Consider the following 14052-nt stretch of genomic DNA (forward strand, 5'->3'; position numbering starts at 1 on the left):
CGCAGTTTCCTCATGGATTGCAATGTAATCGGCCATAATCGGCATCCAAAAAGGCCGATTACCGATTGTTATGAAAACTTGAAGTCGTCCCTAATTAATCGGCATGGCCGATTTAATCGGTCGACCTCTAATTTGAAGCTGGTGTAGAAAAATTAAAGTAAAGACTCAAACTAAGCTTAAGAACGGGAAGCATAGAAATGATGCACATGGAACAGATCTACCGTTTCTTAGACCTGCTTTCATTGAGAATGACAGATCCATAACTCACATTTCTATGTGAATTTGGCCGGGTCGCCCACAAAGTTACATATTGCAGTTGGACATGCTTAGAACACAGCATTGATCCTACAACATGGTGTGTTTTTCCATAGATATCCTATTCAATTACTAGAGGGGCTATTTCATAAGCCCTCAAAGTTCCAGAATGGGGTTAAAATGGCACCCATATTGGTCAGGGAGAAATCCAAACCAGGCTAATTGGAATGAATGGCTAAGGCATAATCCAGATTTTACTTATGCAGGAAAATTAAAGTAATGCATGTGATATATCACAAATTGTGTAATCGAATTATTGTCAACCTCAAATATTGTGATATAATTATAAATACAGTTTAAAGGTTTATACTAATTTTCCGTATAAATAGCCTCTAAAATATATGTATGTAAGTTGAGTGCCATTATATGATATAATAGCAGTACTTGTTGTATTTCCAACTTGTCTAAGTCCTATCATCAACTGATTTCAGCCAATGTATGGCTGTGGATTGACTGCATTGTTCGAATGGAATGTTGGCATATTGGCAGTTAATAAAAAAAAAAAAGTTTTTTAAAATAAAATCATTCCTCTAAAACTGGCTGGCTTGCTAGCTAACAAACATACATGGCAGATACATTCTTCAAATTCATTACTTTATATCAGGGATGGGCACCATGGGGTGTAGATAAAATGTTGCTGTTTTAAAGCTAGTTTACTGCAATTCCAAAAAATGTGCCGTGGGGTGGAGAGAAGATTTTTCCAATTTTAGAACTAATTTCATGCAATTTTTTTGTTTGTTTTAGAGTTAATTACATGCAATTCTACAAATTTTTCCATAAGGTGGAGAGCGATGTTTCCAGTTTTTAATATAATATCTGTGAGACTAACTAACAAAATTAATGGGGGCCCCCGGGCTCTAATTCGACCTTGATTACTAGAAGTTTGGATAACTGGCTGCTAGACTAACTTTCCAATCTAAAAAAATGTTAGCTGACATGGGCTAATTTGACTGACATAAGATGAAAACAGTTGACAACATTTTGAAATTGCACCTTGTGTATTCTGCTTCGCAATAGTAAGTTCGCCCCCCCAAAAAAAAATATCCGAGGGGCTTCAAAAAAGGGGGCTGTTTCCCAGCCCAAAAAAGCCACCAGTTTCCCAGCCCTGTTTTACATTATCTTATCACAGCACTGGCAAACCATAGTTGACCAACTCCCTGACCAAAATGGCTGACCTTTATCCAATCATAAAAATATTAATGTCAATTCTAGTATTCTAATTCCTAATTCTATGTGTTTTTCTGTGTTCTAAATGTGAAAGTGTACTGCACTAAAGTGTATATGCTTATGTATTTCACATTTTGAAACTTCAGGGAGAATCACTCATGGAAGCCGATAGATTAACACAGGGGCATAAGCATTTGTGGGGTGGACACAGGCCCACCCACTGGGGAGCCAGGCCCTGCCAGACCCACCCAATCAGATTGGATTGGTCCTGTTGGCCAAACCAAATTTCTGCAGGCCCACCCACCAATTTCTGTCTACGCCCCTGCATTAACAAAAGGTACAAGATTTATGTCCATTCAGCAGTCATCATAAGTATATCTGTTACAGGAGTAGGTGAAATTGTAATTGTTTAGAAAAGATATCTCATCCATCTGTCCATATTTTCTCTTCACAATGATAAGCAGCGTTAATAGTGTTGCTCTTAAAGTTTGAGGATTTTTGAAGTTCAAATTGCGAGCAGCAGCAGGGAATCTTATTGAATGCACTTACATTTACATTTACATTTAAGTCATTTAGCAGACGCTCTTATCCAGAGCGACTTACAAATTGGTGCATTCACCTTATAATATCCAGTGGAACAACCACTTTACAATAGTGCATCTAAATCTTTTAAGGGGGGGGTTAGAAGGATTACTTTATCCTATCCCAGATATTCCTTGAAGAGGTGGGGTTTCAGGTGTCTCCGGAAGGTGGTGATTGACTCCGCTGTCCTGGCGTCGTGAGGGAGCTTGTTCCACCATTGGGGTGCCAGAGCAGCGAACAGTTTTGACTGGGCTGAGCGGGAACTGTGCTTCCTCAGAGGTAGGGAGGTGAGCAGGCCAGAGGTGGATGAACGGAGTGCCCTTGTTTGGGTGTAGGGCCTGATCAGAGCCTGAAGGTACGGAGGTGCCGTTCCCCCTCACCGTTCCCCTCACGTTCCCCTCAATAAAGTTTATAACAGCAATAACTCACCTCTGCAGTGAGTGTAGTAATGGGATTAACAACCAGGAGTTAAAAGCACACAGAGATTCATTCTGTTCTGTGAATTCCTTTGTGGAGTAGCCTGAAAAGATAAGGGGTTTAAGCAACTGTATATAAACACATTGGGTTTAACTGGGTGATCCTTTGGTCTGTCTTTTGCTGTCCTTTTAACTTCTCTTTGGTTTGGTTTTCCTTTATTGAATGGTGTGTGTATTAGTTTGTGTACTGGTCTTAGTTTGTGACACACAGTAATAATGCCTGGCAGTGTCTCATGTATTATTTGATTTCTCTCTTTTTTTGGGGTATGAGGATTGCTCTTCTCCTCTCTCTTCCCTCCATCCTTTGGTGCTCTGTCTCTCTATCCCTCCACATATAACTTAGTGAGATTTTTGGGAGAATGGTCACAGAATCTAATTGCTTTTTTTGAATGACGCACCTTGGTATTTGTTATTTTTGTTTTTGAGAAAATAATTGTTGATTTTTGTTGTTGCTTATCTAGACGATGTCTCTCTCCCTTACACCATCTTTGTGTTTCCCTGTTTCTGTATGTGGACTGGCTCTGTATCTATCTATCTATCTCTCTCTCTTTCACCTGCATCCCTCTCCTGAACTCCTTACCTGTCCCATCTGTCTCTGAATGTGTTTGATATGGGAGTGCTGCGATTGTTTTGATTGGTCTCTATGCTGCATCCGACGCTTGCTGATTTGGCTGAATTATATTTTTTTGGTTCTTTATTCTCACTCTTGGTCATGTGATGCACCCATATTTGGCTGCGTATAATTTCTGTCTTTATAAAATTATTAATTTTGTCCAACAAATGTTTTTTGCACCCCTCTTTCTCCCCCCCCTTTTTTTTATGTATTGATGTTGATTTCTTTTTAGGTTAACCCCAACAAGTTTGGTTTAATTTGGGGGTGGTTTGGGTTATTTTGGCCCAGTTCTATTGGTACTGCTGTGGGCTTATGTCCTAAGTTGAGGGGTGGGGTGGGATGGATGGGGTTGAATGTTTATTATAAACCCATGCAGATGTGTTTCTCACTGGTCTCTGTTTGATTTGCATGTCTACCTCTCTGTGAGATTGATCAAATTGCATTACCTCCCCTGGCATTGACACACCACTAACTATACATAAGGAAATGGATCATTGCCCAGTTATCACACCCAAAATAGAGGTTTATAAATGACCCAGATATGAATGCTGTGATATAAAAAGATTATCAGCATTAATCTGATTCATTAGGCTGATTTTATTCGTTTTATTTTAGTGTCTTCACTCACAGGGACAATTATGTCAGCTAATTGAATCACTCAAGGCTGACCATCTCATTTGCAATGAAGGAAAATGAGGTAATTCTCATTTCCATTTGAATGAGGGCTGCAGTGATAGAGTATGACTAGTGGGGTGTTGAAGGTGGCTGAATCCATAATGGCTTTCTAAGTGGAACTTCGTCACATAGAACTCTCAAAGCTCTCCAATTGGCCAATAGGTCATTAGTAGCTCACAACAAAGTTTGACATGGCGCGACGGCACACTCAAACTGTGAAATTGCACGACAACAGTCATTCTCATAAACCCCATCAAAGGAGATGGAAAAAGATTAAGGGAGCCTAGTATGGCTCTTTGAAGTTCAGTGAGGGGATTAGCCTAACTAGCAGCCATCTTGATTCAACAGCCGGGCGCAGCACTAGACAGAAATACCCGTCTTTGTTCACACACCTGCATACTGCAAACACATTATTATTCTCCTATCTTCTCCCAGCTCTTCTCCTTATCTTATCTCTCTTCTTTTCTTCTCTTACCTATAAATCTCTCTCTTCCTCTCACCGCTGGGCTCAACCACTGGCCCTCCGTGTAGCTAGTTGTCTCCACAAGGAATCATCGATTACACTCCTCTTGGGCAGAACACTTTAATTGCATGACTAAGATTCCCCCTAATAATCCTCCACCCACTCATGTACACACGCGCACACAAACACCGTAAGGGAGAGCAGAGACTACTTCATCATAACCGATGTTGTCAGCTGTCGTATAACTGGCTAGGGAGGAGGTAACGATGTGATGCATCAAACCCACCACCATATTGATGTGAATGATCCAGCGATGGTGAATGGGAGCAGACTGTAACTGTGGCCTCCCTGTATGTGTACACACAATCACCATTTTCTTGGCAAATGATCTGATGGTCTTAGACAGCAGGAGTGTTATTACCATTGTATTATTCACACATTCATAGTTAGATATGGTTTGTTTTATGAATATCTATCACGTGTAAATGTCTAATATTGGTCCACTTGTGTGTTTCCTCAATTGAATAGAACGGGCCAAACGTTGTGCTCACTGTCCCTCCTCCCACTCCCCAGGTTAACAATGCCACGGCCAGGGTGATGACCAATAAGAAGATGGTCAGCCCCTACCCCAACGGAGAGGCCCTTAGCACCCTGCCATATGGTAACCAGATGCAAACCACTCCATTAGCCTCATTATGATCCCTAACTAACTGTTAGTCAGCTGCCCATCTCCCTGTGGAACCCCTATCTATATGAAACCCTCCTGTTTCTGCCTCCTCTCTGCTTCTCAGCAGGATGGAAGCTAAGCCCAATGGTGCAGGCCATGTACGGACCAGAGCTCTATGCAGGTAAACCTCGTCTTCCTCTTAGATTGCATGCCCTTCATTTCACCCAAATCTGTCTTCATTTAAGCATCCCTAATTCATAGTGCCCCCAGGCATTGGACGTTCATACCCTCTCTCTCCTTCCCTCTCCCTCAGTTCCAGGGTTCCCCTACCCGTCTGCGGCAGCGGCAGCCTCCACGGCAGCTGCGTTCCGTGGTGCCCACCTTAGGGGCCGGGGAAGGCCAGTGTACAGCGCGGTGCGTGCGGCGGTGCCGCAGCCTGCCCTCCCTGCCTACCCTGGGTAAGGGATTCAACTACAGAATCCATCCTCTGAACGGACACACTTAACATGACATTTATATACGTTCCTTCAGTAAATTCAGTAGTTTACTATAAATACCAATACATGTAATGTCATTAGTTTGGTAGTATAGACACAAACTCCCTCTGAGCAGAACAATAATTTGATCCTCTGCGTCACACTGCACACAAAGACCAGACACATTTTCTTTCTATTTTTCTATGTTCCAGTAATTCCACTAGATTGACTCACAGAGAAACTGTACTGTGTTGCATGTTGCTGGGCTGTGCCAATTGGTTAATGGGGATGCAACTGCTGTGATATTCTGGATTATATTTGAAACTAGTGCTGCAGGAAATGCCTCTTCCATATTTAATCCACTACTGCCTGACTTCAAACAAACAACTGGCTGACTTGTCCTCAGTCTGTCCAGGACCTTATCCTCTTCAATGTAAATGGCCTCCATTCCCTCTCCCTGGGGGATGCTGATAGAGGATGGTACCCTATAATACAGTCATGTTTATAATACCACTTGGTTCAGCAGTAATGGAACAAATCAATGGTAGTCTATTTCCTCTGCATGCTGCATGTGTGTGAAATAACTGTTCTATCTCTCTCCTTGTGCGTTCACGTTTCCCCTCAATCATCTCCCTGTTTACTTTCCTCCACACTGGCTTTCATTCCTGCCACTCTGGTCTTGGACCATCTCACTGTACACACCTACCCTTCCATCTCCACTGCTCCTGTTCCTCCCATCTCACTGTACACACCTACCCTTCCATCTCCACTGCTCCTGTTCCTCCCTCCTTTGTCCCTCCCAATCTCCTCTCTTCACCCTCCCTCCACCCCTCTCTTCACCTGCCATCTCCTCTGTCTGCCTTCTCCTCTGTCTGCCTTCTCCTCTGTCTGCCTTCTCCTCTGTCTGCTTCTCCTCTGTCTGTCATCTCCTCTGTCTGCCATCTCCTCTGTCTGCCATCTCCTCTGTCTGCCATCTCCTCTGTCTGCCATCTCCTCTGTCTGCCATCTCCTCTGTCTGCCATCTCCTCTGTTTGCCTGTCTGTCTTAGCGTGGTGTATCAGGATGGTGGGTTTTATGGAGCTGCAGACTTATACGTAAGTAGATTCCCAGTCCTCACACTCCCTCACGACTCTCCTTTCTCTCTGTGCGTTTCTGCATGTGCATAATTAAATGCGCTGCACAGAGCTGCCCAAATGTGACTGAAAAAAGCGACTGTTTCGTGCACACAGCTCCTATGTTGAATTATGCTAAGGGTTACGCTCTGTACTTTACCATTCCACCGCTGCCTGGGATCACACCTGTGGGTCTGAGTTTTCCCAGAAGACAGACTGTAACAGAGGGTGTTGTAGTCTGGCGTTGTAACACGGGGTTCCAACATGGGTAGCCGGGCCGCTCTGTGTGCGCTTGTGTCAGGGCGCGTGTCTGTCAGTGTGGGCGCGTGTCTGTCAGTGTGGGCGCGTGTCTGTCAGTGTGGGCGCGTGTCTGTCAGTGTGGGCGCGTGTCTGTCAGTGTGGGCGCGTGTCTGTCAGTGTGGGCGCGTGTCTGTCAGTGTGGGCGCGTGTGTCCAGGTTGACAATGGCTGTTTCTGTTCTCTCTATAGAATAGTGTTTCAGGACTCTGTCATTAGTAGCAGATTGTCTCAGGTAGGGTCATTACCTCACACACTGTTTTATTATCCCTCTGGTGATTAGGATCTTTTGATGTTGTTTTGTTTTGAAACGGTAACTTGCTTTTCATTTTCCTACTAACTCACTGACATCTGCACAGGTGGATTGTGGGGAAGGGGTTTGTTACTAAGCTACTAAACAGCGTGTGTGTTTTGCCAGTTTGTTCAAAGAGAACCTGGTCTCTGAAAGGTAGACTGCTGGCAGTGATAACATGAAAGGAGGCAGTTGTATTTGTCTTTAAGTCACTGGCAGAGAGCCTCTTATTTCATACAAACACCAATGTTCCCAGCACCATTTCTTATGATTGGAAGTTACCACATCCATTATGCTGAGTAACATCCATAGTTGGTACAGAGATGAGCTGGAAGATATTCTATCTGTGTAGCAGCAGTGCCCTGTGGGGCTGAAATTAAGATGAGGAGAACACGGTTTCTTATTACTAAAGCCTGTCCCCAACCCCTTCCCGGTCTCGACTCTGTCTGGAGCTACAATTACTGAAGCATGCTGATTCACGTCTGCATGCACTACAGATATAGGCCTACCCTTTCTCTCTCCCCTTACCTCCTCTCACAGCCCCCCTCCCTCTGGCCTGTCACTAGTCGTACTGCAGGTTTCCAGGGGAATGCTGTGGGTTGTGTTCTGTATGATTAGGTCCAAATGCAGTGGTGTGTTCAAATTGATTTGCATTGAATTGAGGCATGCATGCAGTCTCAATGCCAGGAGGTGACACTGAGTGTGTTTGAGTGTGGCATCTCTATTTCCCCCTCTTTCTTTGTCTGATATGCATATGAGAGATCACAACGATAATATGGATGGTTCGTGTAAATGTTACTTATCTTTCTCTATAATTCTGAATCTTTGATATGCTGCATTATTGACGATTGTCAACAACCTCCAGTGTAATTATTATGATTTTTTTTACATTTGTTAATACTTCAATCTTTAACCATAAATGTTCTAAACTTGGTTGTTGTACTGTGTGATTCTTTAACTCACTCTGCACTTACACAACTCTGCCTCAGTAATGATCCTGTCTACCTCAGCTGTACCATGGTGACAACCTCCATTTGTCCCTCTGTCTCCCAGGGAGGCTATCCTGCCGCTGCCTATCGCTTTGCTCAGCCTACTGCTGTAACCGGGGCAACTGCTGCCGCCGCAGCTGCTGCTTACAGTGACAGGTAAGAATAAGGAGGATCGTCTGAGGACTCGCATCCAAAAGCAGCATCCTCGAAATGCAATAATGTGGCCAGACTTTAACACAATAACATGCTAGACTATGAGTCACAGAATAAATGATTTAGTTGTGTTTTTTTGGTGGGTATTTATGATACACTTGATCTTACAAATCTTTTGTTATGTGATTTGTAATATCTCAGCCTATTTATGAGTCAGTGCAAGGTGTGTGTTATATTCTCACTGTAACTATGTGCAGCTGAAATCCATATGTGTTGGTATTCCTCTGGGACAGTTATGGGCGAGTGTACACTACAGATCCCTACCACGCTCTAGGTCCTGCTGCAGCTGCCTATGGAGTCGGTGCCATGGTAAGAGCCCCCCAGCCGCAACACTACAACAACAGGCTGGAAACTGAGTTATCTTCACTTTATGTAAATGTAGTTATTTACTTCTCGCACGTCTTTTTCACTGCTGTCTGTTGTTTAAAAACAGCTGCATCCTCCTTTCCTTATTTCTAATTTCTCTTTATCTCTCTCCTCCAGGCTAGTTTATATCGGGCTGGATACAGTAGGTTTGCTCCGTACTAAACAGCACTCGCACCATGGAATTCCACATTTCTGAACCTCTTCATTTGGAAAGAGCTCCCCTCCATTTTCTACGGGTGGTAGTATTAACCCATGTGTTTTGGAAAAAGGTCATCCACTCAAGATAAACTCAACTGTAACTCGGCTTGCTTCAACTGTCACACTCAGTGGCATAGTAATGGACGAATGAAAACTGCCTGTGAATTTCAAGACTGGCAACAATAATTGAAGACAACTGTGGGAAGAACAAGAATGGTTACATAAAAAAAAAACACTATTGGACATGGATGGAGAAATTGCTGCCCACCAGTAACTTTTTACACTACATCACTACAAACCTTTTCTCCTAATAGTCTGTGGTAATAATACTCAAATGTAAAATGCACACATATGTACACAGCTCAATGTGTTAGTACGACCTAAAAGTAGGCCATCACTAGCCTGAAATCTTAGGTCCTTTATATGAAACACTACATTGACAAAAACTTGCCCAGTGGAGGAATCCCATCAGTTAAACAATGAACACATCCAAGTTGTTTTTTAAAAGAACCTGTTCAACAAAAAGGTGAATGGCACGAAGAAACGCAAAAAGTCAATCTGAACTACAAAAGCTGAGCGACGACGCAGTTAAATCTAGGTAACAGCTGTTGCTTTGAAAATGATTAGAGAAATCCAAACAGTCTACCATTACACCACCAACCCAACTGTAAAAGACAAAAAAAGATAAACGGTGTGAAAATGACAAGGAAAAGAAACAAAATGACTTGTTTTTGTTCTGCATTACCTCAGTTTTTCTTTTCTTTAATTGTCTATGAAACAGCGTTGCTTAAAATGATTATTGTTATATAATGTGGATGCAATGAAATTACATCCACTATCATCATCATTTTCCAGTTGATTAATGCTGTTATTGCTGGTCTATAAGTATTATGATTCTTACTGTAGTTGAAACTATAATGACACAAGTCTTTTGATCTGTATCATGTATCCTTACTATTATATACCTACATTGTCTTCATTTTTCCTTTTGAGAATATTGTACAACTCATTCCTGCTCAACACAACTCCTTATACATGTTCTCTTTACTAGACTATATGACATTCCAGGTGTAGCATCAACATTGTGACAGAAAGGGGTAAAAACATTGAAAGTGTCTGGGCATAGCTAACATGCTGTAGAAACCAGTCATGCAAGCTGGACCCAGCTATTTACAGATAAGAATGGAATTCTTAGGGGTTTGAGGGAACAAACCAGATGGTAGGAAACATATGAGAGTTACAAACACTACAAGTTGATGTTACTTTTGGTTTCACCATTAATAATATATATTTTTGTCAAATTGACACATATAGACACGTGAGAAGTGAAACACCGTAATGTTCACCTAATGCAATCTTCCTCCCTCCTAAGTCTTTGGGAATGTTCTAGTCCAGTATGTATTAAAGTCACTGCCTCAATGCTACTTTAAGGTACAGGAAGTGACCAACAAAAATATAGAAATAGTCTTTGACCTATTATGTATCTCCATATACTCTGAATATGTTATTGCTATTGTTTGTCTTTTGGTTCCAAAGATTCTCTAAAAGCACATTTGTTGGTCAAGTGTGCACATTTATTATACTTTTTCTGATTGTTCTTGCTGTTATTTTAGCTCTTTTTCTATTTTATGGTGGGTTCAAAGTGCTCCCTTTCAGTTTGCTGATGGTGGTGTTTTAAAAGCACCATGTCCTGGAAAATGTCATCTGAGAAGTGGAGAGAGAAGATGGGGGCAAACATGAATTTATTTACATAATTTTATAGCAACAGATGAATAAACTTAAAATCCCCAAAATACATTTGGGAACTGGCAAAGTTGGTCTTTTAAAACAGGGCTGCTGAATGTGCCGAGGGGTTTTGATGAAGTGGTCCCAGGCAGATGATAACCCAACATTTTACACTGCCTTCAATATAACATTTAGGAGTCCACAGTAGACTTGCGAGGGGAATTTGGCATTTTGATCCATAATAGATGTCAGACTAGAGTGAGTGTGGTGGTGAAACAAAGCGTTCCATTACACACCATTTTAAAGAGCCCCCACATGCCTCCTTTTTCTAGTTGGGCGTGAGTGTGTAGTTCAGGGACAGCTGTCGGGTGGAGGACCCAGGTAGAGAGTTGAGCCATTAACCACCTTTTGACATGACGATTACCATGTTACTAGCTGTTTTATCAGGGCCGGAAGGATGCATACAGCTGCATTAGTTATTCTGTTGAGTATTTATGCCATGATATCATGACAATAAGAATTTTGAACTTCTCTTAAGTATTAAAAGTATCAGTATGCATGTTTCTGTGAGAAGGACAGGGTCAAAAGTCATTTCATTTGTTGCATGAATCAAAACAATTTCTATGGAAAGGAGGTTATGTGAAATATGAAGGCTGGATTGAGAGGGGTTTCAACGTAGTCCACTTGAGATTGTTTCTAGTTGTGGGGAATAATGATATGTAAAATACTGCTTGTTTTGTTAAGTTTATGCCTGGGTTATCTTATGTTCTTCTGTGGTCATGGTATCATTTGAATTACCAGTTATATCTCTTAATTAAATTTTAATTTGGAATGTTGAACCCCTGCAGTTTTTCTTTTGAAGTATGTTAAGTAACCAATGATGTTGCCCCACCATGCACACAGCAGTTCAGCACAGACTGAACTAATGTTTCCAATGCCTTGCATTGTAGCACAAGACCGCTCTATGGCACAGCAACTGACCATCCCTCCATAGGTTTCCACTTGTTATCCAGCAGTGGAGACTCACATGTGCCCTCTCACGGCTGCTGAGATCACCTTAGACCCAGCTGTGTGTCTGACTTACCCCTCCCTGCACTGTGCTGAAGTCAACCTAGTGGGAGTTGTTGGACAGAGATTTCATATGAGTTGGAATTGCATGTGACTTTTTTGTTTTCTCATGTGCATTGCTAAGCTCATTGATCCAAGATATTTTTTATTTTCTTCAAGTGACTTGTATTTCTCTTCATTTTTGCCATCTTCATGTTTTCCTTCTATTTCATGTCATTGTTATTGAATGTACATAATAAACGGTTTGGTTTTTATACTCTTCTTTTCTCAACTCCTTATTTGGGTAAAATGCTTGGTAGATTTTGTTGCCATTGATTATTGTTATGTAATCATAGGGTATGGCATGGCCATACAGTGAGGGGGAAAAAGTATTTGATCCCCTGCTGATTTTGTACGTTTGCCCACTGACAAAGAAATGATCAGTCTATAATTTTAATGGTAGGTTTATTTGAACAGTGAGAGACAGGATAACAACAAAACAATCCAGAAAAACGCATGTCAAAAATGTTATAAATTGATTTGCAATTTAATGAGGGAAATAAGTATTTGACCCCTCTGCAAAACATGACTTAGTACTTGGTGACAAAACCCTTGTTGGCAATCAGAGGTCAGACGTTTCTTGTAGTTGGCCACCAGGTTTGCACACATCTCAGGAGGGATTTTGTCCCACTCCTCTTTGCAGAGCTTCTCCAAGTCATTAAGGTTTCGAGGCTGACGTTTGGCAACTCGAACCTTCAGCTCCCTCCACCCATTTTCTATGGGATTAAGGTCTGGAGACTGGCTAGGCCACTCCAGGACCTTAATGTGCTTCTTCTTGAGCCACTCCTTTGTTGCCTTGGCCGTGTGTTATGGGTCATTGTCATGCTGGAATACCCATCCACGACCCATTTTCAATGCCCTGGCTGAGGGAAGGAGGTTCTCACCCAAGATTTGACGGTACATGGCCCCGTCCATCGTCCCTTTGATGCGGTGAAGTTGTCCTGTCCCCTTAGCAGAAAAACACCCCCAACGCATAATGTTTCCACCTCCATGTTTGACAGTGGGGATGGTATTCTTGGGGTCATAGGCAGCATTCCTCCTCCAAACACGGCGAGTTGAGTTGATGCCAAGGAGCTCAATTTTGGTCTCATCTGACCACAACACTTTCACCCAGTTGTCCTCTGAATCATTCAGATGTTCATTGGCAAACTTCAGACGGGCATGTATATGTGCTTTCTTGAGCAAGGGGACCTTGCGGGCGCTGCAGGATTTCAGTCCTTCACGGCGTAGTGTGTTACCAATTGTTTTCTTGGTGACTATGGTCCCAGCTGCCTTGAGATCATTGACAAGATCCTCCCGTGTAGTTCTGGGCTGATTCCTCACCGTTCTCATGATCATTGCAACTCCACAAGGTGAGATCTTGCATGGAGCCCCAGGCCGAGGGAGATTGACAGTCCTTTTGTGTTTCTTCCATTTGCGAATAATCGCACCAACTGTTGTCACCTCACCAAGCTGCTTGGCAATGGTCTTGTAGCCCATTCCAGCCTTGTGTAGGTCTACAATCTTGTCCCTGACATCCTTGGAGAGCTCTTTGGTCTTGGCCATGGTGGAGAGTTTGGAATCTGATTGATTGTTTGCTTCTATGGACAGGTGTCTTTTATACAGGTAACAAACTGAGATTAGGAGCACTCCCTTTAAGAGTGTGCTCGTAATCTCAGCTCGTTACCTGTATAAAAGACACCTGGGAGCCAGAAATCTTTCTGATTGAGAGGGGGTCAAATACTTATTTCCCTCATTAAAATGCAAATGAATTTATAACATTTTTGACGTGTTTTTCTGGATTTTTGTTGTTGTTATTCTGTCTCTCACTGTTCAAATAAACCTACCATTAAAATTATAGACTGATCATTTCTTTGTCAGTGGGCAAACGTCCAAAATCAGCAGGGGATCAAATACTTTTCCCCCTCACTGTACCTATTGTTCACTAGTAGTAGAGCTGGTGGCAACTATGACAACCTAAAATCTAAAGTAGTCAATTTTCTGTAACCAATCTCTCATTGCATCTAAAGTTAATGAATGTGAATGTCTGGGTTGAGTTTGGAGGAAATCTCATATCCCTGTTAATTGCTCTAATGCACAAGAGGCTAATTGCCAATTTGATGACATGCACTTCCAGATTTTTGAAGTAGGACTAATTGAAAGGATTACATTGAGGGCTGTTTGATCAGTGAAACAATAAAGCATATGGATCCAGTGAATTATTGAGGTATTGACCTGACTGACTCGCCCACTATGGCCTATAGCCAAGTTATATTGTGCTCATGTCATTCCTAGAGCGCTACAGATCTATCATTCATCTCAGTAAACTGCTATTTGCATG

At 42.2% G+C, this 14052-nt stretch overlaps 1 protein-coding gene across 5 annotated transcripts in view; it reads left to right on the forward strand.

Annotated features, from left to right (window-relative positions):
• The window catches only part of LOC106601175 (RNA binding protein fox-1 homolog 2), a 45981-nt gene extending 34034 nt beyond the window's left edge, over positions 1 to 11947 (forward strand). Inside the window, exons 7-14 of one of the 5 annotated variants that reach the window (XR_006769209.1) lie at positions 4865 to 4952; positions 5083 to 5139; positions 5272 to 5416; positions 6483 to 6528; positions 7035 to 7077; positions 8188 to 8279; positions 8570 to 8645; positions 8820 to 11947. Coding sequence is in view for 4 of the 5 variants with exons in the window: in XM_045715163.1 (XP_045571119.1) it covers positions 4865 to 4952; positions 5083 to 5139; positions 5272 to 5416; positions 6483 to 6528; positions 8188 to 8279; positions 8570 to 8708; positions 8820 to 8864 (612 nt within the window). In the remaining variant the exon portion in view is untranslated. Of the gene's footprint in view, positions 1 to 4864; positions 4953 to 5082; positions 5140 to 5271; positions 5417 to 6482; positions 6529 to 7034; positions 7078 to 8187; positions 8280 to 8569; positions 8709 to 8819 lie in introns of all 5 variants that reach the window. The other 4 variants (XM_045715165.1, XM_045715166.1, XM_045715164.1 and 1 more) reach the window with 4 other exon arrangements.
• The last annotated feature ends 2105 nt before the right edge of the window (positions 11948 to 14052 follow it).

This window comes from Salmo salar, chromosome ssa03 (genome assembly GCF_905237065.1).
Source record: "Salmo salar chromosome ssa03, Ssal_v3.1, whole genome shotgun sequence".
In the NCBI taxonomy this organism is placed as follows: Eukaryota; Metazoa; Chordata; class Actinopteri; order Salmoniformes; family Salmonidae; genus Salmo; species Salmo salar.